Source organism: Carassius auratus, chromosome 17 (assembly GCF_003368295.1).
Source record: "Carassius auratus strain Wakin chromosome 17, ASM336829v1, whole genome shotgun sequence".
NCBI lineage: Eukaryota > Metazoa > Chordata > Actinopteri > Cypriniformes > Cyprinidae > Carassius > Carassius auratus.
In genome coordinates, this window is record NC_039259.1 from 3192028 (window position 1) to 3215652 (window position 23625).

The 23625-nt window shown below is 36.8% G+C and overlaps 1 protein-coding gene across 4 annotated transcripts in view; it reads right to left on the reverse strand.

Moving 5' to 3' along the window:
* The window catches only part of LOC113116984 (ral GTPase-activating protein subunit alpha-2-like), a 153210-nt gene that overhangs the window by 55268 nt on the left and 74317 nt on the right, over nt 1–23625 (reverse strand). For 2 of the 4 annotated variants that reach the window (XM_026285313.1, XM_026285317.1), the window contains exons 17-33: nt 22903–23028; nt 22202–22312; nt 21539–21606; nt 21368–21458; nt 20460–20654; nt 18986–19087; nt 17865–18058; nt 17683–17781; nt 17182–17337; nt 11206–11334; nt 10988–11116; nt 10296–10354; nt 9979–10087; nt 6786–6896; nt 6631–6699; nt 6300–6437; nt 4312–4495 (exon numbers count right to left, since the gene is read on the reverse strand). In XM_026285313.1, the coding sequence (XP_026141098.1) occupies nt 4312–4495; nt 6300–6437; nt 6631–6699; nt 6786–6896; nt 9979–10087; nt 10296–10354; nt 10988–11116; nt 11206–11334; nt 17182–17337; nt 17683–17781; nt 17865–18058; nt 18986–19087; nt 20460–20654; nt 21368–21458; nt 21539–21606; nt 22202–22312; nt 22903–23028 (2070 nt within the window). The remainder of the gene's footprint in view (nt 1–4311; nt 4496–6299; nt 6438–6630; nt 6700–6785; nt 6897–9978; nt 10088–10295; nt 10355–10987; nt 11117–11205; nt 11335–17181; nt 17338–17682; nt 17782–17864; nt 18059–18985; nt 19088–20459; nt 20655–21367; nt 21459–21538; nt 21607–22201; nt 22313–22902; nt 23029–23625) is intronic. The other 2 variants (XM_026285315.1, XM_026285316.1) reach the window with 2 other exon arrangements.

The window sequence follows — 23625 nt, forward strand, 5'->3', positions numbered from 1 at the left end:
ATTCATTTGTGTTTCCAAGTTCCAAGTTTTTGTTTGAACTATGCTTTTTAATATAAATTAATGAAGTTTGTATTGCCTCATCACTATTATGTAGAAATCTGCCCATTACCCATTTATATTACACCACTCTGTGGGATGTGATTCTGATAGATAAGCTGTGGTATTGTGGGTCCACTGTTTTCACTTGTGACAGACCAATATTGCCGCGTTTCCACCGAAATTACCCGGAACATTTGTACCAGGAACTTTTTTCCCCAGGAACTTTTTTCCCCCAGACCTGTTGCTTTCTGTGTTTCCACCACGGTGTAAAGTACTGGGAAGATTAGGTAAATAGAATGGTGACTTAGGTCTGAGCGCGTTTCTCAATACAAAGTACGCTGATTTTGGACTTGCATCCTCGGTAGTTCAGACTTTGTGCATTCGTCTGGGAGTGTGATGTCCGCAACGAAACAGCAGCGTACTTGATAACATCAGTCAGCTGACCGTGGCTACTGCAATTTTCCTCTCTGTACATTTACAATAAAACAAAATAGGATATCAAATACAACTGCCTCCTTTCGTTTTCATTTAAACATAATAACAGCTGCAGAAATGTACTTAGTTCAGGGATATGTGTAGAAATTAATTTTAACATATAGATAAATTAAATACAGACCAAAGACAACCTGTTAGATTTACCTAAAAATAATTATATTTTATGTTTAACCACTAAAAACACATCAGAGCCAGCAGCACATATCAGAAGGTCTAGCTGTGGTGAGGCTGCTCTCGGCGGATACATGATCACTGAGCTCCCGCTGATCGCGTGGAGCTCACCGTCTCAGAGATCGGCGAAACATTTTTAAATAGGCGCTTTCTTGATAAATAAACCACAGATTTGAGTTTTAAACAACTACATTCTCGCCTGAAATACTTTTAAAATTATATTTCATGACACAATAACAGTAATATTTTGAAAATCCAAATAAATGGTGGTTCCACCCAACCAATGCTGCGTGAACTCAAACAATCAGCATGTTTAGCGCTTAAGTTATGATTTTTTCAATTATTATTATTAATATTTGTGGTTTCAAAATTAAACGTGTAAAAGAAACATGCTTATACTTTAAATTACAGTATTTTCCACAAATAAATAAATATTTAAATCAAATAGAATTAAAAAGAAAGTAAACACTGTAACCAACAGGTCACTTAGTATTCTGGGAAGTCTGTGTGCATTGGGAATCATATTTTTCAAATAAAGCCAGGGTAACCCTCAAGTGAAAATTACATGAATATGACAGTATTACTAATAGGCCTACTATGAAAGCAATCATTATAATACTTTCAGTATACATTAATTCCTTTTTTTAACCATCCTATCTGATTATTAGACAGACTTCTATTAGTATTAGACAGAACTGTTAAAAACTATGACGAACAAGAGAGAGAGTGTGAGCACTATGTGCGTTCAGGCGCTGCCGCTCTCAGTGCCCTCAAAAGAAAAGTTCCGCCTCGAACACATCGGCCAAGCAGAAAAACTTATCGTCTGATGCCGATATTTGAAAAATGCCAAATATCGGCCAATATATCGGCATTGGTGATATATCGGTCAACCACTACTTGTATAATTATTTGTATTTAGTTTTAAAATGAATGGCCATCTAATCAATTTCTATTTTTAAATACATTTATTTCAGGTGAACTTCTTATGTATCATGTCTTATATGGTGATGGTGATGTAGTTCTGCATGCTTTTCTCAATACAAAGTACGCAAATTTCAGACTTGCATCCTCGGTAGTACGGACTTTGCGAGTTCGGACTTTGCAGACTTTTTGAGTTATTCACATATTCTTATTCTGTGACAATTTATTTACATTATGTGATGTTTTATTTTAAGTTGTGTACATTTTGGGATTTTTTGAAAAAACAAAAAGGTTCTATCTACAGAAGTCTATGGAACACAAAAACTTTAAAGCTCAATATCTCAAAACTACTCAGAACGCAGATAGAACCTTATAATTCCAAGGGGACGATTTGCTTCCATATTAATAACCACTTTACAGTGTAACTAAATATTACATCAATTATTTATTTTTATTTTAATTTTAACATACAGATAAATTGAATACATACCAAAGATCATCTGTTAAATTTACCCAAAACAAATTATATTTTATGCTTAACCATTAAAGAGGCAAATGTCAGAAGGTCTAGCCGAGGTGAGGCTGCTCTCGTTGGGAAACATGAGCTCCCGCTGAGCTCCTGCTGATCGCATGGAGCTGATCGTCTTTGAAATCAGCAAAACACATTATTAAATAGGAGCTGTCTTTATAAATAAACCGTTTATAAATAAACCACAGATTTGAGTTTTAAACAACTACATTCTCGCCTGAAATACTTTTAAAACTAAATTTCATGACACAATAACAGTAATATTTAAAAAATTATCTGAATAAATGGTTGAAATCACAATGCTGAGTGAACTCAACCAATCAGCATTGTTTAGTGCCCAAGTCACGCCCCCAAAAGTTCTGGACCTTTGAAAAAGTACAACCTCGCAAGCAGGGACTTTTTGAGGAGCAATTTTTTACCCGGAACTTTATTTAGATCCTGGTTCCTGCGGTGGAGACACACAGAGAACAGACAAAAGTCCCTAGTTCCTGGTGAAAAATTCCAGCGGTGGAAATGCTGTTATAGTTGTGCTAGTTTCATTTCTCTCAATTAACTTTGAACTCTCTTCACACAAATAAAAAATAAAAACTTAAATCAATATTTAATTTTCATTCAAGTAGCCATGCAAGTGGGATGATTTACAGTCAGCTGGCCATCATCACAAATTATTACACATCTCTCTGGAATACTTGATTCTGATTGGAAAACACAGTCATATACATCTTTTTTGTACAATGACGGATATAAGTCCCGGCCGGCTGACTGTGTACAGCATTTTGCCTTACTTGTTCTCAAAAGCTGGTCACTATACTGGCTTTTAGCTGTCATGACCGATGGAGGCCATTTTCCCACGTTTGCACCATGTACACGGGTGTCTACACGGACACCTTTAAAATATCTATTCATTCTCACTAAACTGACTCAAAGGGCTGCACTAATGTGCATCACACCTTTCGTGATGAGTGAATAGGGCTCTGCAAGCACTATGAATTAAAGTCCTCTGAATGCTGAACACCTCTCAAAGTGAGAAATCTAGCGTTGTCATTAGTGGATATAAAGATTAAGATGAGATAGAGAGAGAAGGAGGGAAAAAACGAAGTGCTCACATTGTGACAGTGCTATCAATACCATCATCCCCATCAAAGTGGAAAAAGCTCTTTGCAAAGATGAGCAAGTTGCATTAGGGATGCACAGGGCTTTGAAGTGAACTAATCAATATGAGCTAGGTAGTGGGATATTGCTTATGAGTTGCTCTTTGGCTGAGTTTTTTTTTTTTTTTTACACAGAAATATAAAAGGCATGTCAATGGATGGAGATGTTTGCGCTGCAAAAGCCAGCATTCTTTTTCTTCCTCTACTCCACAGATATAAATGTACTGTCATAAAAGGCATCCCTGTTGAAAGAGGAAAGAACAACCCCCCACAGCCCATAGCCCAACCCCACCCCAACCAAAAACAGATAACATCTGATGACATGCCAAAGTAGAAAACACACAAGAAATATTGCCTAATGGATGAAGCAAGGTCGGAGGAGGAAAAAATGATTTCTTTAATAATTGGCATAAATGGGCTTGCTTTGAGTGGATGAGGGAACTAATGCACACCTCTTTAAAATTCTATTTCATTTCACATTGTGCTACATTTGCTCTAATATAATTCACGAGAGCTCAGGATAAACTCACAGGACAAACCAAAAATGTTCCTTTTTAGTATGTTCTTTTTTCTTTTCAAGGGAGATGCAGCGGTTTCAACATTAATGCTGAAAAATGTATTATATACATTAAAGAATGATTTGTGTTAATGTGAAGCAAAAATTCTTACATTTAACAAAAAATTAATACTTAAGGTCATGAAGATAAACTCACTATACACAAATACATATGTGGAACCATTAGTATTAGTATTTTACATATCAACTTTAAAAAGGCAGTAAATACATAAATAAATAATATCATTTAAAAAAAAAGAAAAAATGCAAAATTATGCAAAGATTGTCAGGGGTCTTAAAGATTTTGGGGTGAAATATATCCCGGGATAGTTCATGACAGATTAGTCATGTCATTTCCCTAGGCACCCTGTAGACAACATGCTGTAAACAACAAGATAGCACAATAGCAGTCTTTATGTTCCTCCTGAAATCAGAAAACAAGTCCTTACCTTCTGCCACAGTGAGAAGATTTCCGAAGTCTCCCATAACATTGTGGACGGGTGGTGGCTCAAAGCTCTTGACATTGCCTAAAGTAAGGAAGGGTTCATAGTCTGTCGACAGATCAGCAAGGCTGAGGAGGTAGTGGCTCTGTTGAGTGTGCAGGTTTGACCCTGATACACAAGTGTGCAGCACCTAAGACAGCAGAACAGTGAATTAAGTACACCGGTAATAGACTACAAAAAGAATGATTAAAGAAGAAGAAAAAAAAAAAAAAAGATTTGAGGGCCTAATACAGAACCCTGGGGGACACCTTTGGAAAAAAAGGATGATTATTTATTTAATAATGAGCTACATTCTTTGTTGTTCTAGACTGAATTACAAATAAAAAGTGTAATGCATAAGATACTAATGGCATTGTTTAGATGTTAGTGCATTTTGAAAGCCTAATGAGAATTAGTCAAATAGCGAGCTCTGTTAGGATCAACAACTCACTAATTACTTCAGCCATGAAGACACTCTCCTTGGCACTCCACTGAGATGCATTAAAAAGAAATCTGTAATAGATTGTAAAATTGTTGTAACACCCAGACGGTGTGGTTGAGCACTACAGGGCCGCCATATGGAGATGGGACGATATTTACCATGCTAAGCCAGGAAACCCAGCGAGAGGGGCTTTATGGGCTAATAATCTATTTCTCCAGTGATATGGGAGTGTATCGATGTGCAAAAACAGATGGCCATGGCTCTATTGGCTGGAGAAGATAAGACACAGTCCAGCACAGTTTATCATAGTGCCTGAACAGGTTTGCTCTGTTTGATTTAATTAAGGCTTTATCCCTTGGCTCATTCTCGAACACCGCACACTCACGCAGCAAACAACCACTCTGTAAGCTACATAAACACCATCAGATATAATATATTAATGTTGTATAAATACCTAAAAATAAAACCACATAACTTTAATTTTGCCAGTTAGTGCCATTAGTGCCATCTGGCTCGAATGGAAACTGCTGATAAATCAAATGTACAGGTCATTCAGAGGTGTCATGGATCATCTCTCAATGTAAATCAGTAACAGACCATCTAACAATGGACTTCAGTCAGGCCATATTAACTTGTAAGGGCAGAATTTCTTGAGTCATAAACGGACTGTTTTTCCTCTTAGGAAACAAACTGGGACAAAATAAAGCAGTCATATTGTGACAAGAAGAGGGGAAAAAGCAAACAAATTTAGGAAAAGTCATTACTTTACTTAAGCGTTAAAACCACTTTTGCCGGTTCTAAAGATTCAGAGCAATTTTCATTAGTCTATAAATGTAGCAAGTGGCACTTCTCAAACTGTGCTGCATAAATGAACCAAGACTCCATAACATTAAAGGACAGTCATTACCAATTATTATTTGAGTAGTACTATAAGCTTGAGATGCTAATCATTATTTCTTGCACTTAACTGAGACACGACACTCGAATGTGCGAGTACTGGTGTGCTCCACTGGTGAGGGTTATATACATGTGCTCGTGTTAGACGCTATTCAGCTCTGACAAATGAGAGATTAAAGTAATCCCACTGAGCATATAATAACTAGCGGAAAATGATTAACAGTCAAACGAGTGCAGAGGAAAACAAAGGACATTTATTCTTCCCTTTGCCCCTTTGCAGCAGGTGCATTTTCTCTCATATGATGATGAACTGAATTCTTGAGTTCAGCATTCATTGGTAAGCTTATCAATCCAACAATGGGACATTTAAATAATTTGGCCATTTTTTTTCTGGGAGCATGACATCTGCACAAAGGTCTGTGTCTGTCTGCATCTGCACAACAGGCCGGGACTAATATCTCATTTATTCTGTGCCCCTCAATGCCCTCTCATTAGTGTCTGATGACTAAATATGAGCTCTGAGGGGGCGAGTGCATTTATATTAGAACGCACACACATGCATTGGAATATTTCGGCTTTAATTTGAAGTAACAGACTAGAGTATGCCTGTACCCACCCTATAAATGTAGTCGAGAAGAGGGGCTTTTTGCGAGGCGGGGTCGTCCAGCACTGGCATAGTGATGGGCTCCAGCAGGATGGAGAGGGGTACGGCCATGCACCAGTCCAGCAGGCACAGCAGTAGAGACACCATTAACTAGAGCACACGGAGAAAGCATTCATTCAGCACACTCTTGACACGACCACAAAACAATCAATAAACCTGCCAAAGACAAGCTGTTAGGAAGAATGGAACAACGAGTAGAAACAGAGAAAGTGTGGAGTGCTGCTCATTCTGAATTCCCATGTCCAGCACTTCTTACACAAACAGAGATGTTTTGCTTGCTCACCTTTTTATCTGCCTCAACTGTTGAGTGTTCAGCACTGGGCAGAAGAAACGCTATGGTTGCTACAAATATCTACAACAGACGAAAACTGGAGATTAGGCAGGCACCCACACACAATACTGCAACAGATGCATCATGCTGAGGGAGATGGTTTGTACCTCTATAATTCTTTGGGGAAGGGATGGATCCAGTCTCTGTAAGTGCTGCCAGTGAGAAATCAGTAGCTGAAAGATGTCACAGGCCACTTTGGCCACCACCTTATTTCCAAACTAAAAGACAAAATTACATTCACTCTCACGTTACAGTCCAGACAAAATGAAAAAGATGAACATAAAAAAGGCATGCTTTTATTACTTTTTTCACTAAATGAGCATGATCATGAAGAAAGACATTTTTTATTTATCTGCAGAATTTACTATAATGCTAAATAGGTAAGGTTACTGAATAATATAATATTATAATATACACTACTGTTCACATTTTGTTTCTTTTTAAAAAGCTTTATTGAACAAAAATGTCAGTCAATTGTCATGTCAAGACATTAATAATGTAACAGAAGCTTTCTATTTCAAATAAATGCTGTTCTCACTTTCTATTTATCAAAGAACCCAAAACTATTAAAAGTGTTTTTACACTCAAGGTGGTTACACTCAAGGTGGAAGTTGTCATTTGAAAATGAGTTGTTTCTAATGACTCGACTGCATTCCAGATAATCTTTCCAACAATACTGCAATTTTAACAATATAGTATTTACTTTGGTGTTTTATGACTTTTCTTAATAAATACACAAAAAAGTGCAAAACTTTGACAAAATTTGATTTGATATTTTATTATAATAATTTTATAATTTTAGAATACAAAGCAAAAAATTTTGACTAATGACCTTTGCTTCCATCTACTGGTTAAATTGACTTTTTTAATTTTACATTAGAGTCTAACACAAAACTATATTTTGTTTCGTCCCATTAAAAATAACATTTAAATTGAATCACTTTTAGAGCTTTAAAGTGCTGGAAATAGTTGTGTGGAATACTTGAATGTCACTGAAAAGTGCTTGAATTTCTCTCTCAAAAGGTTGTACATTAATTTCAGGGGTTTTATGCAATAATATTAAACAATTTTTACCACAACACCATAGTATAGGCTAGTTAGCATTACTGTTTCTGGTTTTCTGCGTCAGCTTTGTTTGATCTGTGCAGAATTTGAATGCTTCTCACTAGATCTGATATATATCTGATATATATATATATATATATATATATATATATATATATATATATATATATATATATATATATATATATATATATATGATGGATGAATGTTTTGGAGGCAGTGTGTAAATGTGATTGACAAAACGTGAGGTTGTATTTATTTTTTAATGTGCAAATTTTCAGCTGAAAATTTTCAGTCTGAAATTTTGCATGTTTTTTTTTTTTTTTGTATTTGTCATCCTTTTTCTCTCAAAATGCATGCTATGGATGCGAAAAAACGCAGAAAACAAACCCAATCAGAATTTTTTTTATTATGGAAAAAAGTTTCAGAGGAAATTTTCACAGACAGTGTATAAACACGATTAGCATGACGTGAGGTTGTATTAATTTCTTTTTATGTTCAAACTTTCTGACTTAAAGTCATTGTACACTGAGGGCAAAATTTTGGCATGTAAAAAAAAAAAAAAACACCTCAGGTTGTGTAAATCACGTTTACACACTGCATACGAAAATTTTGTCTGTCATAAAAAAAATTCGATCAGTTTGATTTTCTGCGTTTTTGCATTGGTGGTACGCATTTTGAAAGGAAAGGATGACGAATCTGAAAATTTCAGACTCAAATAATCAACGGTCACGATGCGCTGCTCAAAGTAGTAGTACGATTTTCGTTAGGCTTTTGTTTTGTTTGCCATTCGAAATTTCTCACATGCAACAGAAACGTAAAAATGTATGAGTTGGGCAACGAGGTTGCGACAGTGTGACTGCTCAAATTTTTTTTTGTCGCACCGATCAGAAAAAAATACAAATAAAATAAAAGTCCATTTGGCGGGTAAAAAACAAAAAGGTTTTAATTAGTGGTGGGCCGTTATCGGCGTTAACGTGCTGCGTTAACGCAAGACTCTTATCAGGCGATAAAAAAAAATATCGCCGTTAATCTATTCTCAAAGTTGGGTTGGGAGCTGGGTCTATACTAAGCAAGCTATGATGACTTTCACCTTGATATTTTATATAACCGACTGGCTGAGGCCAGCCTAAAAAGATGCTCAGGACAGTTGACGGGCCACTGCTGCACATTGTCACGAAAGCTTATCTTTTTCACATGTTTTTACGCCTTTAACATTAAAGCATCCAAAAACAAGACACGGAAAAGCTGAACGGAGTAACAGTTAGCTGTTACTCGCGCTGTGTTCGGTGCGGAGAGAGAGAGAGAGAGCCGCCTATCACGGACAGCATCACTGAACTGAGCTCTCTTCTGCCAAGAGAAAGGCGTCTCAAAACACTTGAACATCAAATTTGCTTATTTTTGCACTTGTGCCGACAAATACATAAAAAAATGTCAAAATATCCACCTTGGAAATTATGCTCGAAAAAACTTTCAGTTATTTCTTAAGTGAAAGTAAACAGTTGAGGAAAAAAATGGGATGTGTATTATATTGGATGCGTTCATGGTCTCTTAAAGTGACCGCGCCTAATTTAGCTACTGGCTACTGTAATGTTAATCCAAGAAAATGAAAATGAAAATCACTCACTGCTCTTGACTAAATTACTTTGTAGTTTTAACAGTCAAACCAAAAATTATTCAGACACCAGGTATAATTTTTGATATATATAGCAAAACTGTAATAATGTGAGAAATGTTGAAGGTGTCTGAATAAATGTAGGTTTGATTGTATATTTCATTTTTACATTGAAGTCCAGTCCAGTGCTATTTTACATTTAATTATTTGGTTTCTATACCTTGACACCTACAAACTTGAAAAAAACTTAAACATTGGTGTGAAACAGGCGTAAGGTTGATTGTACCTTGTGCAATGTGGAATTAGTTTACAGCTTTTTCAAGCAGTTTGTGATGTATTTTGAAAACAGGAGATGAGCCCTTTTTCTAATGCACCACCTATTTTGATAAACCCCTTCTCAAAGACTTACTGTTTGACAATTTTATTTGGGTAACACACATATTCTGAATGCCTTCGGCAGAATTCGAATGAGCCATTTTAATCTAGATTAATTTCAAGATCACAGTGAGATTAATCTAGATTTTTAAAAAAAATAATCTATGCCCACCTCTAGTTTTAATACAGACCATTAAAACAGACTAATATGACTTCAGAATGAAGAACAGATTAAATATAATCACCTTCAGTGTGACACCCAGGACGTTAATGGCATCTTTGACCTGATGGTGAGTTTCGGTCTGCCTGAGCTCCTCACACACCCACAGCCCCAGACTGCAGATCGCTACACACCTAAAACATGGTAAAACGCCGCCAGATCATCAGAGGCCCAACGGAGCAGCCATTCATAGCATCAACATTGTAAAACACATCAGCGTTGTTGTTCACATGCATGACATTTGAATAGGAACAAAATAAAATATCAAAAATGAATGCAAGATCACTGGATTTACGTTACTTCGGAGAACATTAGGTAAGGAATGATCTGGTTGTGCAATACCTGGCTCCTTCACATGTCTCATTGCGTGCTGTCTTCAAAAGAATGTTCACAAGGTAGTCCTGCAGATAGAAAGCATGACAAAGACAGTTAATGCTAATACATTTGGTAACATTTTAAGGCTTACAGATGATTCAAGGTTCAGTTTTGCTGTCATGTGAGCATGGTTTACATATTTGTACATCATATTTTTTGAGATATACAGTAGTTCACCCAAAAATGAAACCTTTTCACACACCATTTCAAAGCAGGCATAAGGAAACTCATACTGATTTTGACAACAATATTAATCCGGTTGAGCAATGTGACTATGAAGATGCTAGAAATACTTAAATGATGACTGAAGGATTATAATTAATATTAGGTTAATGTTTGTATATACTTGGTTAATTTCAAAAAGGAAAAAAGTGTGTCTCACCATGTACTTTTATTTATCTATTGATTTGGTACATGAATATTGTTGGTTTCAATATTATATGAAATTTGAAACATTTTAAAGCCACCTTAACAGTTCATAATATGTTTGTTGCAGTGAGAGTGAGAATTATTAGATATGTTGCAGTAACGAACCTAATTCAGCAAGAATTAACATTAGGTGCGGTGTATCCTTGCTGTTATTAAAATCCAGAAGTCAAATGAAAGTAAAAACCATGATTAGATATGTGGTATAAAAGTGAGATTTTATTACAGCATACCTTCATATCCTCTTTGCCAACTACAATATCCTCAGATCCAGGAACAGACTGCAAAGAGGGGATCTGTTGATAGAGGTTAGGGAAGCACACCAGCGAACCAAGAACTGTCTGAGCCTCGACCCGTGGAGCCTGACATGAGCATGAATGGAGAAAACACCAACATGAAGCTGTGCTCTTCTGTGTGTAGTGTAGATGCAGACTGACAGGACCAGTGGTACCTCAAAGGAGTCAGTGTTGAGGACACGAGCAGCCGCGGTGATGAAGTCTCCCACCAGCATGGTGAAGCCCGGCAGGCCCAGGAAGAAGAAGCGTGGTGAGCACCACCTAATCATCGTGTTCAACACATCCTGAGCACATCAGAACATGAGAGAGGAGGAACAATAAAGAAAATCATGTTTTTTGGATGAAGTACACAAATCAAGTACTTGAATAGGTAAGGATATACAAAAATAAATAAATAAAAATATATTACTCGATTTTACCGATAGATGGATACACTGAATATGTACTGATCTGCACATTCATGCATTCATCAAAACATGCACTACAAAAATGCTAAACTTCAATATACTACAATATCTGTCCATGTGCTGTCAAACTATTTATCGCAAATTAATTGCATACATAATAAAAGTTTTTGTTTGAATAATATGTGTGTATGTTCTTTGTATATTTATTATGTATATAAAATACACACACAATACAGGACATATTTAGAAAATATTTATATGTATTTACATGTATCATTTATCACCAGTAAAATATGAGGTGCCACAAGGATCTGTCGTAGGTCCTCTGCTATTTTTAATATACATGTTGCTTCTTGGTAATATTATTAGAAAATGATGGATTAGTTTCCACTGTTATGCTGATGATACTCAGTTACATATCTCAATGAGACCAGATGAAACTTTGAAACAAAATTATCTAAGCTAACAGAGTGTGTTAAAAATGTAAAAGATTGGATGACAGATAATGTTCTACTATTAAATTCGGATAAGACAGAGATATTACTTATTGGACCAAAACACAGTACACACAATCTTGTAGATTACAATTTGCAACTAGACGGATGTAATGTTACTTCCTCTACAGTCAAAAATCTGGGTGTTATATTATACAGCAATTTGTCTTTTGAAAATCAGATTTTCCATGTTACAAAAACATTTAAAACATTTTCCCATCTTAGAAACATTGCCAAGCTATGAAACATGTTATCTGTTTCTGATGCAGAAAAGCTAGTTCATGCATTCATGACCTCTAGACTGGACTATTGTAATGCACTGTTAGGTGTTGGACTTCATCTTCAATAAACAAGCTACAGGTAGTCCCAAGAGTCCTTACCAGGTCAAGAAAATATGATCATATTACCCCAATTTTACAGTCTCTGCACTGGCTACCTATTAAGATCTGTATCAGTTACAAGTTATCATTACTTACCTATAAGGCACTAAATGGTTTAGCTCCTGCATACCTAACTAGCCTTCTACCACGTTACAACCCATCACGCTCCCTGAGGTCACAAAACGCTGGACTTTTGGTAGTTCCTAGGATAGCAAAGTCCACTAAAGGAGGTAGAGCTTTTCCTAATTAGGCTCCCAAACTCTGGAATAACCTTCCTGTTAATGTTCGGGGTTCAGACACACTCTCTTTGTTTAAATCTAGACTAAAAACGCATCTCTTTGGCCAAGCATTTGAATAATGAATCTCATAATTTGTGACTGCAGTTGTATCTGATCAAATGTGCTTTCTTATTCTTTAGCTTGGGTTAAATTAATACATTTTACTTTGTTGGAACAGCAGCTACACTAATAATGTCTCTATTTGTTTCTCTGTTTTACATAACTAGGATTTAAACAAGTTTCAGTCTGGATCCAGAACACCTGAGAAGAGATGATGCTGACCCCTCAGAGGACATCAGATGATGCTTACCCTGAATCAACAACAGAACTAACAAATTTTGCTATAAGTTTGATTGCATTAGAATAATTGCTGTTAATAATGTTCGTTGTCTGTTTAATTACATCTTTAATTGATTTTCCTGTACATTTCTGCCATATGTACTTAAACTGAGTCACCACTGATAAGCTACTACTAAATATTATAGAAACATTAATATTCTATAAAGTTGCTTTGCAATGATTTGTATCGTAAAAAGCGCTATACAAATACAATTTAATTGACTGTCTATTTATATTCATATAATTAATATTATAAATATATATTTTATAAGCATATTTTTTTCTGAAATGTGCCCATGCATGTGTTTGTATTTATATATACATAATAATGATGTGATTCTGCAATAACTTAATGTGTATGATTAATAGAAAATTAATAGTTTGACATCTCAAATGTCCAAACCTCTATGAGTTTCTGTCTTATGTTGAACACAAAAGATAATATTTTGAAGAATTTTGAAGAACCAAACAGTTTTTGGTCCCCATTGACTTTAATAGTAGGAAAATAAATACTTTGGAAGTAAACTGTTTGTTTTACAGCATTCTTCCAGCATTCTTCCAAATATCTTCTTTTATGTTCCAAACTAAACTCAGAAACTCACAGAAACTCACACAAAACTTAATACTCTGTGAACTATCCCTTTAATATGCATTTAATACTTTATGTATCTCAATGTGTATGTGCCATGTAATAATCAATACTAAAATTCAGAATAAATAACTTGTTTCACACCATCAGTCACACGCACATTTAAGGTCAATACAAGTCAGACAGACATGAACAACTCAGTGCCTTGGAAAGTAACTGGATCATTAAGTTGTTCAGATCAAGAATGAATCCTTCACTGTGTTTTGGTACAGATTCATAATCACAACTAGAACATTGTTTTGTGTTTCATAGTGGGTCTTCACGTCAAAATAACGAGGAACAAGAAGTGTGGCAAAAAACAAAACTAAAACCTCCAATAAATTACATATAAAAAAATGTAGAGTAAACCTATTTTTTACTGACAGATTCAGACTCAGGTTAACCGCATACAACATTTCGAGGCACAATCTCTGGACTTCATGTTACTTTGAAGGTAACATTACATAACTCAGTGTATGTTTTAACCACTTCACAAACCACCAACCATTTCTGTCTCCCTCACACCAGTTTCTTGAAACCAGTGTGCCATGTGCACGAACAAACAAATGCATAAACAAACACGGCTGCTCCGTAACTGCCACAGTCATCTTTCTTAATTGAATCCTTTGTAAACACTGTCAGAGGAAGAAAAAAAAAACACCAATATAGGCAACCTAGCAGCATAAAAAGAGTCCTGCTGAGAGGGAGATGTGAAATTGGTGGAAGCGGTGCATCTGCAGGGACATTTTACCCTCATTCTGCAATAACTGACCTTTGCAATGCTTAGCAACCAGTAGTAATTAAGCGCCACCAAACTGCTGTGTGATTACCCAAAATAAGCATTTTGGAGGAAGCGGCAATTCTGCAAAGCGGGACTATTATGCAGCGGTAAATACGACTAGCACAATCTGAAACTGCAGCATGTGTGTCTGTGACAATTTGACATGGCCAAACAGTTTAAATTGGCTACGTTTACATGCACAATTTGGGGTTTAATCGGACTGAATTCATTACAATTGATGAATCTGAATGTAGTGTTTACATGAACACAAAAAAATAAATATCAGGCTGATGTGTGCTTTTATATGTCACTAGCTTAAAATCAGAATAGTTTTTTTTTTTTTTTTTTGACAGTCGCACACTGCACAAATATATTTTTTTTCTTATACTTTTTAACAGCAGAATTAATATGTATCTATTTATGGATAAACATACATATAAACCGCTGTGCTGTACATTAATTTATACAACACTTTATTCAAAAGAAAGAAACACTCGTTCTATGAGGCACATACGTCATTACTCTATTTCTGCGTCATTGGATATGCGCAGTTCAGATTTGGGGTTCAATCGGGGTAACAAGCACTCTCAATCATATTACTCAAATTATTATATTATCATATTATTAGTATATAATTATAATTATATAGTATATAATTATATTAAATTGTATATAATTATATTATCATATTATGAATCATATTATTAGTGTTCCTGTAGCTCAATTGGTAGAGCATTGGTTCGATTCCCTGGGAACACACGATAGGTAAAAATTGATAGCCTGAATTCACTGTAAGTCACTTTGGATAACACCGTCTGCTAAATGCATTAATTTAATTTAATTTTTTAATTTAATACAAAAGGAATAAACCACCCCCTTCAATCAGATGGAAATTTGATTCTGATCGAGCTCAATCGGATCGATTAATGTGTTTACATGAAGGTTTTTTAAGTCTGATTAAGCCGTCAATCCAATTAGAAACACATTATTTGGTTGCATGTAAATGTAGCCATTGTCAGATCAGTGTAAAGACATTTACATGTACAGACACATGGGTGAACATGCCACGATTGGTCCCTTCCATCTGAAGACACTAGATGTGCTGCAGATCTTAGACAAATACCTCAGTTTGTGTCCTTTATATGACTCCAAACGATGGAGGTAAAAATCAATGTGCTGATGGCTAGTGTGTATTTACTAAATCCTGCCAGCAGTACGACAGCTGTTATTCTGTTGACTGTTCTGTTCCTATAGTGGTGCACAAAGAAAGGTTTGATCATTAACTACAGCTTCGGTTTGATCAGGGTTCATGCACGGATACATTTCACAGCACACGGTTTAATGCACCTTTTACTGCTGTAAAACAAATGCTTGTACTAATCATTTATTTTAAATTATTAAATGTATTATACATCAGTAAATACTGATGTATGAATCACTCAGAGGGTTATGTTGTTCTGGTTATTCTAATTGTGAAACAATAATTTTCAACTGATATAAAATCACCATAAAATTGACAATATGTATGTATTTAGTTATTTTATGATGCAATGTTAATTACACCCACATCATTATTAATTTACAATAAACATGTGCCCCTTAATCTTCAGTGATGCACAAAACTTGGTGTAGATGCCAAAGCTCTTTAATGGTACAGAACTTTATAGTTGTTCGTAAGATTTTAACAGTTGTTCAATTTTCAGTGCACCAGAAAGGAACAACAAGTGTGTTGAATTGCAGGCCATGTCCAGCCCAGTCCATGCTGTTTTTGCAGCTGGCTGTTAAACTGTACCGCCGTGTTCTTTCAGAAGTGTGTAAGATGTGTACTCTAAGCTTAACTTTAACAGCTCCATCGAGTGGATGGTAAAACTACAGCAGGAGAGATGCACTTCTGCACGACCGTCAAGCTGTCTCTGAGCTCTATCTGGCCTTCAAATCTGTTCTTGTGTGGATTTGAGGGAGACTTCAAGTCAACAGTGACACAAATGGACACCATTATGGACACACAACAGTGTGTAGATCCACAACGGTGGCCAAGAGCACTTTCTCTGTCTTTCTTGTTCAATCTCCATTGCAGCTCAACATTTGGGGAGCTCTTTTTTTCTGACCAAATGACAAGAAACAGAAATAAAAAGTAAGGCACTCCATCGGCCGCAGTGCAGTGCCAGCACACACACACACACACACGCACACACAGGAGATCTGAACATGTTTCATCACAGTGCATTACCACCAAAACCACAAAAACAAAAAAAGAGAATATGTGAATATCAGATCAGACTAACTCTCTTTTGATTATTCAATAATGATTCTTTGTGAACGTTTAGGAGAGAAGCACGTGATCGAGTACAGAATCAGACAGCTTTAGAGAGTCTCTACTGCAATCACAAAAAGCAGGACTGTTGCACCATCTAGTGGTCCACTGCATGAAGTTTTTTTTAATGGAATATTTTAGATTAAATACTTAAGCTCTACAAGCAGAATTTATGGCATATCATCAACAAATCAAAAAAGATGTATCTCTAAAAATGAAAGAGAAGAGAATGAAAAACAATAAAGCAATGCGTTTTCAATTTAAGACTAAGAACAGTCTTTGTTATTGAGATGTACAGCAGTCTAAAACCCCTTTTTTATTGGTGGAAGTACTTTTTCTTGATTAGTATGATTTCTTTCATTTCTCTGGAGCTTCCACAACTCTCATATCATTTCCCCTTCCTTGTGTGAATGCATATATATTTATAATCAATAATGTGCCAAACAGAAGTGTAAAACCAAGAACAGAGCACAAGCAGGTTTAATAAAACACATGCAGGATCAGCTGTACCTGATCGTCGCTGGTGAAGCCTTTGTGCATGACGTGGTAGAGGTGCACCAGGAAGTCACTGTTGGGCAGCACGTCCTGATGCTTGGTCATCATCTCACAGATCAGCTTATACGCCTGGAGCTTCCCAGCCTTGAACTCTGACGGCAGCATGGTAGCCTGAACACACACATCACAAGTCATTCAGTTCTCAGTGTGCCAAGAGGTCCAGAGTAAATACAGCAAAGCATAATCATGACTTCACTGTGCTCTGTTTGCATTCCACCTAGTACTTTACATCTGACTGCTTCTCTCTTACATTTTCATAGAGATGAATTCCCAATAAAATTCACACCAAGAATGATCCCTATAAAGATAACTATAACAAAAACTACATTAGCAGCCTAATGCAGAAACCCAAGAAAAGAACCCCAGTTATAATCTCGATCTGGGGCAGATTATCACCAGGTGTAGACAGGAATGTTTCACGACTGAAGCTCTAGCAGAGAAATGTTTGTGCATTACCTTGAAGAGCCAGGAGGCCAGCATGCGCAGAGGAGGGATGAACAGGGGTCCGGCCACGGCTGTGTCTGCATCCACTCTGATCCCGAGATTATCTCTGATCTGAAACACCGGTTCAGGATCTTTCGCATTTCATTTCTGAGTTACCTGTAAACAAGGCTTTGTGGGGAACGGAGGGCACCTACCTTGGCCAGCTTGTGCCAGAGCTCGTAGAGGTAACTGAAGACCTTGGCGTGGATGCGGGCACAGCGGATGCTGTTCACATCCCCCAGGATCCCCAGGATCCTCCTCCAGAGGACGAAGGCAGAGTCAGCGTGCCAACCGGTCAAGCTGCCGCCGGCGATGATGCTGACGTCATCGGCCAAAAACTCACTGCTGTCTGCAAGGAAGAACAGACACAGAGTGAGCAACTAACAGCTTTGAAGGCTTGAAGGATCTTCTGCTGGATGTTGGCTTGGGTAAGAAATAAATGGCGTTTAGCCCTATAAAGTCTACAATCTCTCTATCTATCATATTTGATTACACACATCTCTAAGGTCCCTAAATGATCAGCATGATCAAAATTTAGCTGGAAAACCTAACCCTAACCTAACTTTTCTTCCAGAGTCTGATTGATGCCTTTAGTATAATATTTTCCCCCTTCATCTACCTCTTACATGTGTCTCATTTAAATATCATCTTACTGAGACAGTATTGAGAGATATAGAGTGATGACGACGGATATTTATATCATTTTATGTTAGTATCTGTGATACAGTCATAAAGATCTCATTGATTAACATCACAAGCGATCAGAATTTCATCTTACTTTTCGGTCACATGAATATTAGCATCTGCACTAAATTGCTTATTTTCCCTCAGTTTGTGTCTCTGAATAAAACTGAGGTGTTTTTTCCTGCTGAGCTCCTCGTTCTCACTCTATTATACTATATGAGCCTTAAAAACTCATTTGGGAGAGCACTATAGAGTATGTTTTCATATACGGTTTACTTTATTCGTTTAAAAGCGGTGTCTAATAATTAATAAGACAGAACTGTTAAACTGAGACAGCTAACTAATGAAGTGCACAGTCAAGATAACAGTCCCACTTCTGACACATCAGCTAAAGTCATCATCCGATGCCAAGAATTAAAAAATGCCATGTTCCTGTGGTTTTCATTTTGATTTCATTTTGGTCAAGACGCTGTCCTAGAAGAAAGCTGCCTGTGTGAAGGTCTGGAAATATTCTGCCTTGGACGGATGGAGGTAGAGTGAAGCACACGAGATGAGTTTGGTCTGAGGGAGGTCGAGAGGATGAGTGTAATACCCAGACGGTGAGACACATTCATGGCATCCTCCAGGAGCTGAGGGCCCTCACAGCAGCCATGAGGCAGGAGGAGAGCCGGAGACACTGGGGGACAATCAGACCCTACACAACAACACAGTGATGGATGGAAGGGTGCTGGAGTCACATTTACACAAACACACTTAACCACACACGAGGCACAACAGCTGATCCTGATACAATCATTGAATAATCAGTAGCAGACGCTAAGATGATTTAAAGCAGTGCTTCTCCACCTTATTCCAAGGCCTGACAATAAACCTCAGGGTTAGAGGCTTTATGAATGGACTTCAAGGCTTCCCCGCTTTTTAACCACTGAATTTACATGAGATTTACAGTCGTTTGTGATTTACTAAATAAAAGGCAAAAATGTACTAAACTTTCATGCAATATATATTTAAAGGTTGCAATGGTTGTGATACCATGTCACACTCTGCAGTCCCTTTTTTAAAGCATAAATTCAACATATAAAAAAATAAGAAAATGTAAGACTTTTTTTTTTATTTTAATTTGGGGGGGGGGGGGGGTGACCTTTGCATGAACTTGTTTACTGTCTCACACATTTACATATCATGTGTATGTTGCATTTCAATCCAATGAATAAACAGTCATTCTAAAAAAATGTATATTAGCTTTAAAATTGTACACATTTTTATTCATTATTTAATTAGTGTTTCTCAAATACCCAGGTTTTCCAAGGCACTGGGACTTTTTTTTTTTTATAAATATATAGATATAGAATAACAATAATAATAATAATAATAATAATGAAATAAAAAATGATAATAATATAAAAAATGAGACATAATTAAATATAAGTTTCAGAGAAGATAAATTAAAATAAGAACTATTTTGATTTTTTTATTTATTATCTTATTTAAAAAAAAAATTGTAAACAATTTGTAGCATCTTGATTCCCCTTGGACATCGTGCTCCTGGTTGAGAACCACTGATTTAAAGGAACATTCTGGGTTAAAAAATACTGTTCTGCTCACAGCAGCAGTGTTAACCTAGAGTATGGATAATAAACCGTTTACAAATATTGTGTTTTTTTTTTTTTTATATGCCTATATATGTATACACAAGGCATTTTTTCTAGCACCAATCTCATGCTAATATTTATAATCTTTAAGCGTATAATGTTTAAGTTTCAATAAAGTGTGATGACTTGTCTATTTGTAATGTTTATTCTGGTGCTGTATCATCTTACAGAATTTAAGTGCAATGTGCTTCATTTTTTCTATCTGGTAATCAATGACAGAATCCCACTGATGCTGCTGTTTTTATCCCAGACTATTCCTTTCATCATATGGCATTCTGCTATCATCATCATTATAAATACTGAGACCAAACTAGTGGTCAAGAACAAGACGACAGCTTGCACAGTGGTGTGGGTTGACACAGACGGACACATGAGTGCTGGGTAGGATGGAGGTTCAGAGGGGAGTTGTGGTACCTGCCAGTGCTTCAGTGTGGCTGAGCAGGAGGCTCCTCTGGCTCACGGTGTCCACAGTCACACTCATGCTCATGCTCATGCTCGTGTCATGTGTGGAGGGAGAGTCCGGCTCCTCCTCGACCGCGTGCCACGCCAGCAGACCCACGTCAGCATCGTTCAGAAAGCCATTAGACGTCTCACTGCTCACACTCTCACCTGACAGAAGAGAGGTTATGTCGAGTTATCACAGATCTCTGCGGTCTGTTATTCCCTGATAATGTATAATCATACAGAGCGCTCATACAGCTATCTGAAGATGGTGCTTCTTTTGTGTCTCTCATAACACACACCACACACTCAACCTCTTCTGTTTCATACAGACTCATTATTTTTGAAAGCTCTGTGTTTAGTGAGCTAATAAAATATATAATATGTACATTTTCAGTTAAGTCCAATTATTTACTTACATGACAAGTAGCCATAAAGGCAGCATAATGTACATCTATACAGGTATGTATGTATGTGTGTGTGTGTGTGTGTGTGTGTGTGTATATATACACACACACAAATACACACACACACACAGAGATAGATACATTATAATTATTAGTTAATGTGTTATCTTATTATAGCATTATTTTGTGAATTATTTCTAATATAACAAAATTCCTATTGATATTTGCATAAATACCAATACATTATGTATATCAAACTACCTTACTATTCTTTATTTTAATTTAAGGTAATTGACATTTGTTCTATTAAAATCAAGCATAAATCAAAAACAAAACAAATAAAACTTAATTTTGACATTATTATTATTATTTTAAGTAGTAGTAGTAGTATGGTATACAACCAAGCAAAAACAAGGTTTTCTTTTAACAAGAAGAACAGAAAGACGTCAGGAGTGAGCATCGAACAGAGCTCACTTTTCTCCCGTAGTTTAATCTTCAGAAACGCTGGGGCTCCGTCTGCAGGAGAGTCCAGATCTGCTGGACTGCTGCTCCGCCGGATCACAATCTGAGAAGATCCACATACTTCAATACATTTAGCAGGTGAAGAATCATTTACTAAATCTATGGCCGTGCAATGTTACTGACCGTGGGAGCGTCGCTCTCTCTCTTCCCTGCAGAGCTGCTCTCAGACACAGACTCCTCTCTCTTCTGACCTGCAGTTCATACAGCAGCCCACATATCAGAAACCATGCTCCCTGCCTGGGATCGTCAAGAATATTCCTACAGCACACTAATACTTACTATAAGTTACACTGGCTAACATGACAACTGTGCAAACCATCCAATGCATATATTTTGATTAATGGCATCTTTTTGCATCGGTATCACTAATATCAATACAGTATATTCTGTCCCTTCCTGTTGAGATTTATGTAAATAAGCATACAGTCTATCTGCACCTTTTCACACAATTTGAGAAACAACAGTTGTCCACAAAAATAAAAGCTCTTTACTTGTTGCAAAAATAAAGATTTAAAGTACAACCCACATAAAAGCAGCAAATGCAACATGCCGTTTCTCTCTCTCTCACTCTTTCAGTTTTTTTTTATTTTTATTTTTAGAAAAGCTGTCAGAAAACGGAAAAGCTCAGTCATTTTAGGCTGTAAAAACCAGTCACCTGACATCCTACTGGCACTGTTTTTTGTTTTTCTGAAACTACTGAAGAAGTGACGAGATTCCCGTGATTCTGCATCATTTAACACACATACTACATGTTCATGAGTGTAATGTGTGTGATTGTGTGGATACCTGGGAAGGTGTCGGTGATCTGCTGTGTGATGTCAGAGGTGCTACTGCTGCGGGGCAGAGGACTGTCTCCATCCCCCATCTCACATTCAGACAGCTGACACTCCTCCACGTCTAGAGGACAAACACACACACACACACACACACACAGTCACCGATGCTTCACCTGAATCACAAGAAATACGTTCTATTCATAGGCCCCTTTCATATTGACAGGGCAAGCATGCATGCTGAAACTCTGATCATAAACTGTGCTTTAATAATTAAGAGGAAGTTTGCCACAAGCAGTTCTGAGGGCAGTAATGGAAAACACCTTCTGAATTTACACGATGATATAGAATCGAGCAAAAGAAGTAATATAGTGCGCTTAAACAGTTTTTGCGGCTTTCCCTCTGGTTCGTGAGGGTTTCAATCTCAGATTGTCTATACATTTTTCATGCTCCTGCAGTTGCGTCTAGACATACTCTTTGATTCAGTTCTTGGAGCGTGAATGAAATGAGTGAGTGTTTCCATTAGTGCTCTCTGCGCTTCCTCTGGTGTCTGCATTGAAAGGAAATAGAAGTATCCTTGGAAAAACAAAGCATTTATACAACGGATTTTCTGCTTTTTCTTGGCTATGCTAAATCTTAATTTAAAGCAGATGACGGAAAGACAGAAAACAGGAAAAGAAAGTTCTGTGCCAGAGACAGGAAACAGGAAGTTACCTGAGAGTCTGTGAGAGATACCAGGTAAGAAATAGCTGACAGTGTGGAGCAGCATGGGCACACTCTTAGTGGCCGGCAAAGCCTCACAGAGATGCACACAGTTGCTGATAGACTGACTTCGCTTAGCTGCCCACAGAAGCAGAAGAGAGAGAGAGAGAGAGAGAGAGAGAGAGAGAGAGATGGGGAAAAGGATCAGTTGCATTCTATAGCTCTGGTAATAGCAAGACAATTTATTAAAGGTGAAGGGGGTCATTTCTGTGCCAGAAAACTACACCAATATTAAGGCTTCAGAATTTGTAAAGTTGTGTTCATTTGTAAGATTATTCTGATGAAGAAACCTTTTGTTGGTCCAGAACTTATTTTCTGCGACAATCCAAAAGCCAATGGAAAATCCTGTTGTTTTTTGTGAAGAAGCTAGCTTATGGGTCAGCCAACACTGCTCAGACTGATGGTTTGTTAGAAAGACCCTATTAATAAGCTTACTCTGAAATGTCTCTGCATTTTGAACTGGAATAGGAGACAGTATTTTATAATTATAAAAAATTACACACTTGAGCTGTAAATGACCATGCCTGCAGTTTAAAATAGAGGTAGTCATTGAGGGGGTTTGAGTTTTTTGTTTTGTCTATTGATGTTTTGTAAATGCCAATATTACTTGCAAACTGAAATCAAGTGGGATTTAAGCAAAACGATGATGGAAAATACGATTATGCCTACAGTCGC